This window comes from Lolium perenne, chromosome 4, assembly GCF_019359855.2.
Source record: "Lolium perenne isolate Kyuss_39 chromosome 4, Kyuss_2.0, whole genome shotgun sequence".
Classification (NCBI taxonomy): Eukaryota; Viridiplantae; Streptophyta; class Magnoliopsida; order Poales; family Poaceae; genus Lolium; species Lolium perenne.
Genome location: NC_067247.2, coordinates 51,126,403 through 51,138,045, shown reverse-complemented (window position 1 = coordinate 51,138,045; position 11,643 = coordinate 51,126,403). Strand labels below are relative to the sequence as shown.

Sequence of the window (11,643 nt, the reverse complement as noted above, 5' to 3'; positions counted from 1 at the left end):
GAACAGCGCTGCATCCACATTAACCAATATCTCGCCCTGTGGCGGCGGAGTCCATCTACTCCGTTGTTACTGCAAGATGAAACCAGCAATGTACACTTACGTGGTGCATCAGACTCGTTGTGTTTCTTTTTTCCATGGGAACCCCGCTGGGGATCAATTTCCATTATCCATTGGCGAGAATAATGAAAACAACACATACAACATCCATGTGCAAGACGTTCGGAGATCTACTTGGTCCTAGACTGACATTATGAAATGCTTCGCAACAAAGTTTGGGTATGGTCCAATTGACGTAAAGGATTGATGAGTTTCGTTGAACTTAACATGACAATGGTAAATTCTCCGTAGACTCCATGTATAAACCTTTGATATAGGCACACGTCCCAGTTGATAACAACAAAAATAAATTGAAAACTGAAGATTTCAGACTAAGGTTTTCATATGGTATCTTCGTGGGGGTAATACTCACCAAACAAAACTTTGTAAAACACAATTGCCACAGAAGTACAAAGCGTGTATTATTTCATCATGATAAGACTATTAAACTCTTATTCATCAGGTGCACTTTTGCTAGATTTATATGTTCAGTCATTCAAGTAAGTTCTACCTTATACCTATCATATAGCATTGCTAACATATTTGACAATTGACTAAGTGGTGTGGATCATTGGTTTAAAATACTTATTCGGCTGGTAACGTTTTGCCATTATTTGGTCACAACGGGTATGTTGAAATGGCAAGGTTTTAACGATACAATTCTTCACTCATCTAGATTATCTACCGGTGCACAACTTTACTCCATTCATGATCGTTTCTACAAAGTACCGAGAATCACAATCTGTATATGAGGGTGTCTACACGATTGGAGAACGTTGTGAGGGATATTTTTATCTATCCCGAGGCCCTTATGCAGTTTCTATAAGTATTTCTTGTATTGCGTATTTTTTGTTTTAAATTTACGTTCATTTGGATTTGAGCAGGTGTATTCTAGTTATATAGAGGCGAGGTAATTTATAATTTTTAAAATAGTAAATTGTCAATTATCAAAAATATCAGTAGAAGCGAAAAACAAAAATAAAGCGGTGCCAAGTATCTTTAGGCTCTAGCGGCCCAACGCAAATCGAACACAAAAATGACCAAATAGCAGCACGTGTATGTTTGGGTGGTGGCTGTCCGCGGCCCGATGGAACTTTATTTTTCCGAAAAAAAATCATATTAATAAAAGTAACTTACAATGGGGGCAAATTAAGCAAAACTTTAAAAAAATAGATAAAACCCTAGCTACTAGGGTTTCACCATTGCCGCCTGGTCCGTGCCAAGGTCGATGAAGACCGGCGGCCCAGGGCCATGGTGCCGGAGGAGGTCCAGCCAGTGGCGATGGCACCGAAGATGGTGCGCGTGTCTGACTGTGAGAAGGGGTGACCGGCGGCGTCACCAGACTGCCATGCGCCAGCGCATATTCCCGGAGTTGGACGGCAAGGCCTTTCCACTTGGCGAGATCGTCAAGCTCGCTTTTGTCTATGGCTATCTCCATGGCCTCCTCCTAGGTCAGCTCGGGTGGCTGGAGCTCTTGGTCGACGAGCAAGAGATCGGGCGCCCATCACCGTCATTGTCGCCATCCTCCTCGTCAATGTCTAGTCGTCGCCAAGGCCACCGCCGTACTCACGGCTCAAGTAGACGACTTCACCTAGGTACCCATCATGGCGGCGAGGGTTGAACTCCTAGGCACCAAAGGTATCCTAGTTGTATGAGTCCAGCGCGAACGTACGGTCTTCCCGTAGATCGAGCGGGAGAATGAACTAGCAACGACAGATCTCGTCGCGAAGCACTCGCCCCTCCCGTGACATGGGTGGTATGGGCACCCTCCGTCAATTCAGAAGCCAACCTCCGGGCAGGTTGGCGTATTGCCATGTCAGGAGGTCGACCGGGACAAACCAACGATTCCTCTCCCCGCGGTAGCCGGCTCCACGCGAGTAGCCCACCTCATGGCCGTGGAAGCTCTTTTGGGATGGCCACGACTTGCCCATGGCTCGTTGATATGTGTCGTGTGGAGGAGGGCAGTGGCATGGGCAATGGAGTCGAGGAGGGCAATAATGATGATGGGCACAACCACACGACTTGAAAGGCACGGGCACACTCCCAGCCATCAATGCCTGGCGCGGAAGCCTTGCGCCGCCTGCTAGGCGCATAGAAGGGAAGCGGATGGCATCAAAATCGGTGCAGCCAACGCTGCACATTAGCACTGGCTCGCAGAAGGCGGAGTGGGCACTCACCCGCTGCCATGCTGACCCGAGGAAACAAAGGGTGAACACGCTCGATGTGTGCACTGTGTACGCGGTGACACATTTATAGTCGGTTGTCCTCGTGTCCGTGTGGACCAAAACGGACCACCTCCGCTAGGCCAGCATCTAACCCAGACTTAGCAAGTTCTGGGAGGGGAGAACGAAATATGTACAAACTGAATTTTGAAAGTAGCGACAGCTTCCCAAACTTGACAACAGACAGAAGGATCATAACATCCAAGCAAAAGGAGTAAAGTTCTAATTTCAGTAATAGAACAGCAGATGGACTCAAGACTGTATTAATCTTCATCACGGCGATCAGGGTTTGCAGCATGTTGAGCATATTTCAGACAGGTAGCGAAAGTGGAAGGACCAGCTCTGTGCGCTTCCATGGCCACATTGGCAAGTTCATCTGCAAGATTATATAAACCTGCCAAATAGTTTATAAAGACAGCAGACTTAACAAATTAGATCTGCAGGAGACTTATTAGTTTTCCTTCAAAGCAAGTGTATGCCTCGCTGTATACCGGCTAAATATATATCAACCTCATTTGAGTTGTCTGCCACCAAGACATTGACCATAGTAGCAGTATAAGCAAAGTCAACTGCGTCCCTTAAGTAGCTTCTTAATTGCCACTTTGTTGGAGGGGAGCATCAATAGTTTGCTAGTGTTCTACAGGTCAGCCATGTTCTCTCGGAACGATTCCTATAGCTGTGTCCAAATAAGAACACAGGAACATGCAAGAGAGTGGAAGGCAAATTACAATTCGAGACCTTGTATTTTAAGCTGAAGATTGTACCAAATCTTGAGAAAGAAACATAAACAATAATCATCAGGTTATGATGACATATATGTTGTACCAAAATCTTGTTATAGAGTAGGTGATAATTCTCTACAACACTGGAGTATATAATTCTTAACCCATGGGAGGCAACCTTCAATCGAGAACAATTCCCCACCGACAAACAAAACAGACGCAAAGAATGGCAAACGAACAAGAAAAGAGCTTAACTCCTATACACAGAAGAGATTCTTGGCCTTCAAGTATAAACAATTCTTTTTTCTTTCGGACACACCAACAACCACCAGTTTTACATTCCCCACCCGATTGATTATTCATATAATAATAAACAAAAAAGAACAACAATATCGTGGACGGCCCCATGTCCAAAGCACAGCCCATCGTCGGCTCATTCCAGGTCGTGTTTCGGTATCAATCATGAGATCAATCTTCTTCTTCTCCTACTGGCAGCTCGCTAATCGCGATCGCTGACCAAAGACGCCAGCCATTGTGCACGTTGCCTCCAACAGCTTGCCTGCAGTATTTTTAATGGAACCACATTAAGCATAAGACCGACTGTTGGCGAGCAATTCAATGGAATAAACTGTATGAGCTTGTTGTCAATGTCAAGTTAGTGGTTAGCACGTAGTGACAGACGCCAATGCTGCACCGACGGTAGTATATGTGTATGAGAGTTAGCGAATCGTTGTCTGATTATGTTACAATATTATAATATTATATAATCAGATGCCCAATCAAATCAGCATCAGATGCCTGTGTGAATTTTTACAAGAAAGAGATTTGCGAAATTCTGTCAGCTTGTATATGCTAAGGACGTGACACCAGCTTCAGGTAACTTAGCTTCAAAGCCTAGAGATAGAGAATAATTGTGTGCAAGGTGAAATGGCGTCCGATGTCAAAATCACAGACATAACCATGGCCAGCTATGAATGTGGTTCATAGGCTATAGGTGGTTGTGTTTTCTCTCACAAACCATGGACAGCTATGTAAAGGAGTGAGGATTACCGAGGGCCACCAATTTAAGTCCCTACATGCTAGATACATTCATGGAAGTAATTTGCGTATTCTTGCGTTCTTTGCATTACCATCATCCTAAGTCTAAAATTCAACACAATATTTGTCCAAACCAATGTGTCCAAAGGTCTAAATAGTAGTCATGTTTTTTCAAAAGTTAAATAGTAGTCCTCTGATTCTAGAAACGATGCGATTTGTAGGTATTAACATCCATCGAGCCTGGGTCTACATATATGGCCCAAATGATTGGCACCTGAGTGGTCTTCCCATCAATGCCACACACAAATGATTTATATACTCCTAATAAGTTTTGATCCCTAATTCCGTATCATACATGCTATTATAGGGGTTACATGTACAGGATTTTGATCTGTTCATTTGTTAATGAGCTCAGAAAGGCACACGGTTCAGCCCTTGCCATCACTCAGTTCATACATAACCAAAAGGGCCTACCATTACACCGAACCAAGACAGCAACGATGTGATCAAGGCTTGATCATCAGCCTTTGGTGCTTTTGGGAAGATGAAAGTTATTGCTCATGTGTCATGTGTTGAGAGATCTGAGCTTGCTTGCAGCCACAGATACAGCATCAGGAGAGGGTGAAGAGTGAAGACAGTGACCCACCAGCACATGCTATTCTACTCCTATCGTTTATGTTGCCATCTATGTTTCCATACTGCTAATGCCAATGGATTTCTCTAAACAAATATGTCAATGTATTTCTCCAGATAAAATGCCAATGGACTGGCTTTCGCAAGTAGAATCAATTGGTCAGAGTATTAATTTGTGGCTGCATAAACGCCAAAGGAAACCACTACATTTTTGAGGTAATACATGGCACATGATGCTGGGGCAGGAGGTGCCCAAACTGGCACCGACAGGCCATATGCTCTGATAATACGGCCATGGGCATGGGCAAAGGACGGCTGGACGGAACCCTAATTGCTCCTAGTTTTATGCTTACACCGTCGTCATTATTCCACCACTCAGAAGTAGTACTCACTACTACCAACCAATCGATAGATTAATCCCCGCCGCTGCGATACCAACACTGACAGGTACCCTCAGCGGCAATATTCTTATTAGTATCAGCTAACACTGAGTAATAATAACTAAATTTTCGGTGAAATTCATCTAGTAGTACTAACCTCAAGAATCTAGGTTGCGAAGTGTAAATTTCGGTGGCAATATTGTACTGGTACAGAACATTTAAGCAATCTACACTAACGGAGTAATGGCGCTAATTTAATATAATGAGGAAGTGCGAAGTGAGTAGTTGAGATCTGGGGATGGATACTGACCTCGCCGGAATTTGCTCCTGCTGGTACCGGTGACCGCGGGCGCCTTCCTGACGGGTGCGGCGGAGATGGGCGTGGCGGGCTTGGTGTCGTCCTCCGGGAGCAGCACGGCGTCGATGCCCTGCACGGAGATCCTGCCGTCGGTGTAGATATCCGGGTCGAAGAGGTAGGCTGAGCCCTCGCCCTGGCCGAACTTGACGGAGCCGTCGGCCTCCCTGGCGACGACCTTGTGCGGCAGGCGCAGGGTGTCGTAGCGCACCTTGCCGAAGCGGCGCACGGCGTTGTACATGCTCTCCTCGGTCTGGTACTCGGGGATCATGTGGTAGTAGAGGATGTTCTCGGGGGATCCCGGCTCGCTGAGCTGGTCGGTGGTGAGGCGCGCCATGGCCTCGTCGTTGGGGGCGAGCACGGTGAGCACGTAGCCCTCGGAGACGAGGCGGCCCATCTCGGTGGCGAGCGAGGTGAGGTTGACGAGGATGTCGGCGAGCTCGTTGTAGCCGCCGTAGAGGACCAGCGTCTGGATGAAGTCCTTGACCTGGCTGTGGCCGTCGAAGTGGGACTTCCCGTTGCCGGGCCCGGGGGCTGGCGCCGGCGCGATGGAGGGGCCGGGCGCCATGGCGTCCCAGACGGGGAGGACGGGGGGCGCGCCGGGGAGGACGGGCGGGGCGGGCTTCTTCAGGCGGTGCGTGCGCGGGTCCACCTCGGGCGCGCCCGTGGGGAGGACGGCCGAGATCGCGGCGAGGCTGCGTCGGCGGTTGAAGTCCTCCTGCACGGAGCGGGGGATGAGCAGGCGCTCGATGCCGTGGATGACGCCGTCGGGCCGGAGCACGGCGTCCGGGCGGGTGACGGCGGAGCGGGCGACGCGGAGGGTGCCGTTGGCGCCGGCGGCCAGCTCGAGGTCCTCGCCGGAGAGCGTGGCGTGGGAGCCCGCGGCGGCGGGGAAGGCGCCGGCCGGGTGGCGGGCGGGGAGGACGTGGAAGAGGAGGAGGGTCTGGAGGGATTTCAGGTTGCGGGGCTCCAGGAGGAAGCGCTTGAACTCCGGGTCGAGGTCCTGCTCCAGGGCCTGGTTCCGGGGCGCGAAGATGGTGACGTTGTGCCGCCCCACCGCGTCCTCCAGCGTCTGCAGCAGCAGCGCCTTCTCCACCAGCTCGGAGAGCTCCGTGTAGTGCGAGTCGAGGAGGGCCACGAGGACCGAGTTGGAGCTGATCCCGGCGCCGGCGGCGCCGGGGCCGGACCCGGTGGCGGCGGTTGCGTCGGCTGATGCTGTGGTGGGGCTGGAGGGCAATGTGGGTTCCTCCCGCGGCGCCGTGTCGGCGGCGGTCGCGGCCGTGGCCAGCGCGAGGGCGAGGAGCAGCACGGCGCCGTACGCCGGCGCGCCCATGGCTGCGGGCCTCTCTGGTGCGCGGATTGCTGCAGGTGCTCCGGCGAGGCTGCGGCGGATTTGTGGGTGGATGGACCAGCTATATGGTCCTGGGGAGGGGAGAGGAGTAACTATATGGTGTTGGGTGGTGTGAGTTTTTCTTCCCCTGTTGGTGTTTAGTTTAGTGTAGGTCTAGGGCGGACGAGAGGGAGACGGCTGGCCAGATTAGCGAGAGAGAGGAGTGAGAGCTTGCTTATAAGTGAAGAGAGAGAGATGAAGAGGAGGAAGACGCGGTGTGTAGTTGGTGGGCGCAGCGCAGCGCAGAAGGCACAGGCTGGCCGGCGGGTCCGGGGCCGAGGGAAGTGTCGGTGTGCGGCGAGGCAGAGGCAGCGGCAGCGCGCACACAAGGTTGGCGTGTCGTAGGCGAGAGGAAAAGGGGCGGTCACGGTCCGTCATCCGTGCCAAGCGGGCGGCAGCATACGTATGACGGTATGAAACTTTTGTACCGGGTGGCGCTGCCGCGCGCGAATATTTTCGCCCGATTCTCTGCCGTGGCATGTCATGCCTGCCGCGCTTTCCCCTCCTCTACCGTCGATGCTAGGGGTGAGTTTGTTTGCTAGGAAAGTCGTTTTTTTTTTTGGCTTCAGGATGTAAAAATCGTGAGGTTGGAAGGCAAAAATGTTCAATGTTTTTTTTTCCTGAATACAGTACAATGCAGACGCTCATAAACACGCACGTACAATAAGGGTCGCAATTCGTTTGTTTTCACGGGGACGAGCGCTAGGGGGTGCAAATGGAGGGAAGTCGGGCGCACGGGTGCAGAGGAAGATGGCAGGAGGAGGGAAATTGGCCGGACGGTATGGTGCGAAAAGTATGCTCACTGCCCCAAAGTGGGTCACCTCAGTTGGAGAAGAGAAAAAACATAACCATTTTCCCTCGGACAGTGAAGGCGCCAACGGCGATTTAGCTCTACGGCGTCGGCAAGACGTACTAAGCAGATCCGTCTCACCGACTCCGACACCCCTCTCGTTTTGCGTCCCTTGGGCGACAGGGTTCGTATATTAGCGGCAGCCACAACCTCGCTTCTTATGGAGCACCATCGTTTCCCCATCTTCTCTGCCGATGGCACCATGGCGCCAACTTCAAACAAGGCTGTAACCACCTCTAACCATCTACCTGCCGAAACCATTAGAATTTAAGCCAATATTGCCATTACTAAGCTAAATTGTTCGTTGTCTATACGCAACAACAAATAAATTAGGACGAGCAGCGGAAGCTTTGCCTTTGATCAACTTTCCCCGAGTCAGTAAAACCTGAAGGGTAAGTCACCGTTTTCGCAAAGTAGGCTATATAATTTGAGAAGTTCGCTACTCTTAAACCACAAGGCTAGCATAGTATGTTGAATGTAACATAGATTTTATACATCCCATTACTCCTTGTTATTGACATTACCTTAGTAGGACCCCTCACTTTTCTCCCATTCTTCACTACCACTGCATGTTTCAAGGATGCACACAAGAAGATCATGGTACGATTAAACTGAACGTTTGAGGTCGTGAACTAAAGATATCAACTATGTTATCTAAGTGTATGAATCTAAGGTGCAATAATGTTTCAAGGATGCAGGGAAGAAGACCAGGTATCGTAAACTGAATATTTTGGATCACATACTAGCAAGATATAACAATGTTATCTATGTGTATGTATCTAAGATGCATGCATGTTTCCAGAAACTCAATTCGGCTCCCGGGTGCGTATGATCCCTCTACCATAAAAACATATTTCCAAGTGTTAAAAAAATTTGACAAAAAAATTTACATGTACATCTCCATAATATATGTGTATTCGTCAAGTTTCACGAAAGAATGATACTTTTTGTAGTCTAAGCGAAAAAGAGAAAATTTATCTTGTGACAAGTCTTTGTTTCAGCACCGAATTGTCTTTTTTACACACACCACATGACATGTCGATTTTTCATGAAACAACTTTATGAGCGCGTAGCACATGAAGATGTACGTGCGAAATTTTTGTTTCAATTTTTTTGATATTTTAAAATATGTCTAACATGCATTTTAAAATAACGGGAGCATACGCTCCCATGTGCCAAAACATCACTCCCGCATGTTTTAGGGATGCAGGTAGGAAGATTATTTTGCAGTATGTTTTGAGTATGTACCTTCTTCCTCGGTCTCATCACCGCCATCCTAAGATTCAGACTCACCCTCCTCAGTGGTGCCACATTTGTTGTATTTTGATCCAAATTCATATACTAAAGGGAGACTAACTTCTGACGAGCGGAGCGAGGGTTTATCGGATTATAAGATAACCCACGGCGTTTGTAAACACTCCCCGGTATAATGAAGTTTTGCTGGCTGACCTCTCTTTGTTAGAAAGGGTTTTCCACGTTAAAATATTGTTTCCCCTGCGTGTGTTCTTGTTTCGTTCTTCGTTATTTGCTTGTCGCTTTTATAACAAGTGGTATCAGAGCCCAGGTTTCAACCTAGGGTTTGCGGCATGTCTTCTTTGAAGTTCGATCTACCGCAACTGGATTACATCACGAGATTTTCTCTGTGGCAAGTGAAGATGCGGGCAATCCTCACCCAATCTTCTGATCTGGATGAAGCTCTTGATGGATTTGGCAAGAAAGATGCCAAGACCTGGACCGATGATGAAAAGAGGAAAGACCATAAGGCGTTTTCTTTAATTTAGCTTCATCTATCCAATAATATCTTGCAGGAAGTGTTGTCTGAGAAAATTCGCAGCGGCGCTGTGGTTGAAACTGGAATCGATATGCATGTCTAAAGATCTAACCAGTAAGATGCACGTGAAGATGAAGTTGTTCTCGCACAAGCTGCAAGAAGGTGCGTCAATGATGAATCACCTATCGATCTTTAGAGAGACCGTTTCTGATTTGCTGTCCATGGAGGTAAAGTATGACGATGAGGATCTCGCTCTTATACTGTTAGTCTCGTTGCCTAATTCTTTTGCGAATTTTCGAGACACCTTGTTATACAGTCGTGATGAACTAGCCCTTGCCAAAGTTTATGAGGCCCTCCAGCAGAGGGAAAAGATGAAATCTATGGTGCAGACAGAGGGTTCATCATCTAAGGCAGAAGCACTGCAGGTCCGAGGCAGGACCGAGAACAGAAACAACAACTACAACAAAGATAAGATCAAGACCGACAGAGGTCGCTCAAAGTCCAAGGGATGAGATGGTAAGTTCTGCAAGTATTGTAAAAAAAACTAGCCACAATATTGATGATTGCTGGAAGTTGCAGAACAAAGAGAAAAGAAACGGTACTTACCAACCGAAAAACAAATCTGATGGTGATGGTAAGGCTGTTGTTGTTTCCAGTGATAATTCTGATGGTGATTGCCTAGTCGTGTTTGCTGGTTGAGTTTCTGGTAATGATGAGTGGATCCTTGATTCTGCATGTTCGTTTCATATCTGCTGTAACAAAGATTGGTTCAGTTCTTATGAGTTTGTGCAGAGTGGAGATGTTGTGCGTATGGGAGATAACAACCCACGTGAGATCGTGGGCACAGGGTCCGTTCAGATCAAGATGCATGATGGCATGACACACACTCTGACGGATGTGAGACACATACCTGGCATGGCCAGAAATGTGATCTCTCTCAGTACTCTTGATGTTGATGGGTACAAACACTCCGGTTCTCGCGGAGTTCTAAAGGTATCAAAAGGTTCTCTCGTTCACAGGATTGGTGATATGAATTATGCAAAATTATATGTTCTTAGAGGTAGCACTTTGTCCGGTATTGCTGCTGCTGTTATTCCTGATGAACCTGGTAAAACTAATCTGTGGCATATGCGTCTTGGACATATGAGTGAACATGGCATGGAAGAATTGCACAGGAGAGACCTGCTAGATGGCTGCAATTTGAGTAAGTTTGAGTTCTATGAGCACTGCATTTTTGGTAAGCATAAAAGAGTTAAATTCAATGATTTCGTTCATACCACCAAAGGGATTTTAGATTATGTGCATGATGATGTGTGGGGACCTTCCCGCATGACTTCTCTTGGTGGTGCAAATTACATGCTTACTATCATAGATGATTACTCCAGAAAAGTGTGGCCTTTCTTTCTGAAACATAAATCTGATGTGTTTGATGCTTTTAGAAAGTGAAAAGTTATGGTAGAGAAGCAAACAGAAAAGAAAATTAAATTGCTTCGTACTGATAATGGCATGGAATTTTGTTCTACTATCTTTAATGATTATTGCAGCGATGAAGGCATTGTCAGGCACCACACCATCCCATACACCCCTCAACAGAATGGTGTGGCGGAGAGGATGAACAGAGCCATCATCTCCAAGGCTCACTGCATGTTGTCCAATGCTGGTATGCATAGACGTTTTTAAGCTGAAGCCGCCTTCACCGCCTGTTACTTGATAAACAGGTCACCTTGCATTCCATTTGATAAGAAAACTCCTATTGAGGTATGGTCTGGTTCACCTGCTGATTATTCGCAGTTGAGAGTTTTCGGTTTCACTGCTTATGCTCATGTTGATAATGGAAAGCTAGAGACTAGGGCTGTTAAGTGTGTGTTTCTTGGTTATGTTTAAGGAGTTAAGGCATACAGGTTGTGGAATCCTGAAACTAAAAAGTTTTGCATAGCAGGAATGTTGTTTTTAATGAGGCGGTCATGTTTCATAAGAGTTTATCTACATATGTTTCTGATGTTATTGATATTTCTGATGTTTCTGATGATGAGCAAGAGAGGATTAGCGTGCAGGTGGAGCACGTGGAGGAGAAAGAAAATGAAGTTGCTGAAAATGATAATATTGTTGTTCAGCACTCACCACCTGTTTTGCAGCAAACAGATGGTTCCATTGCTGCTGATAGACCAAGGCGTAACAAAGGTCCA

General features: G+C 47.5%; 1 protein-coding gene across 1 annotated transcript; it reads right to left on the bottom strand.

Annotated features, from left to right (window-relative positions):
* Positions 1 to 3,193: 3,193 nt before the first annotated feature.
* On the bottom strand, positions 3,194 to 6,988 carry LOC127292487 (fasciclin-like arabinogalactan protein 16). The gene is made up of 2 exons (XM_051321898.2): positions 5,402 to 6,988; positions 3,194 to 3,599 (listed from the first exon to the last, which is right to left on the bottom strand). Exons 1-2 carry the CDS (start codon positions 6,777 to 6,779, stop codon positions 3,526 to 3,528), a joined length of 1,452 nt encoding a protein of 483 aa, XP_051177858.1. The 5' UTR covers positions 6,780 to 6,988; the 3' UTR covers positions 3,194 to 3,525.
* Positions 6,989 to 11,643: the final 4,655 nt, after the last annotated feature.

Bases quoted from the DNA above. Each gene is read 5' to 3' on its own strand.
- LOC127292487 (XM_051321898.2), bottom strand. From the start codon at position 6,779: ATGGGCGCGCCGGCGTACGGCGCCGTGCTGCTCCTCGCCCTCGCGCTG. The intron at 3,600-5,401 runs GTCAGTATCCAT...AAAATACTGCAG, and splicing joins CAGGAGCAAATTCCGGCGAG to GCAAGCTGTTGGAGGCAACG.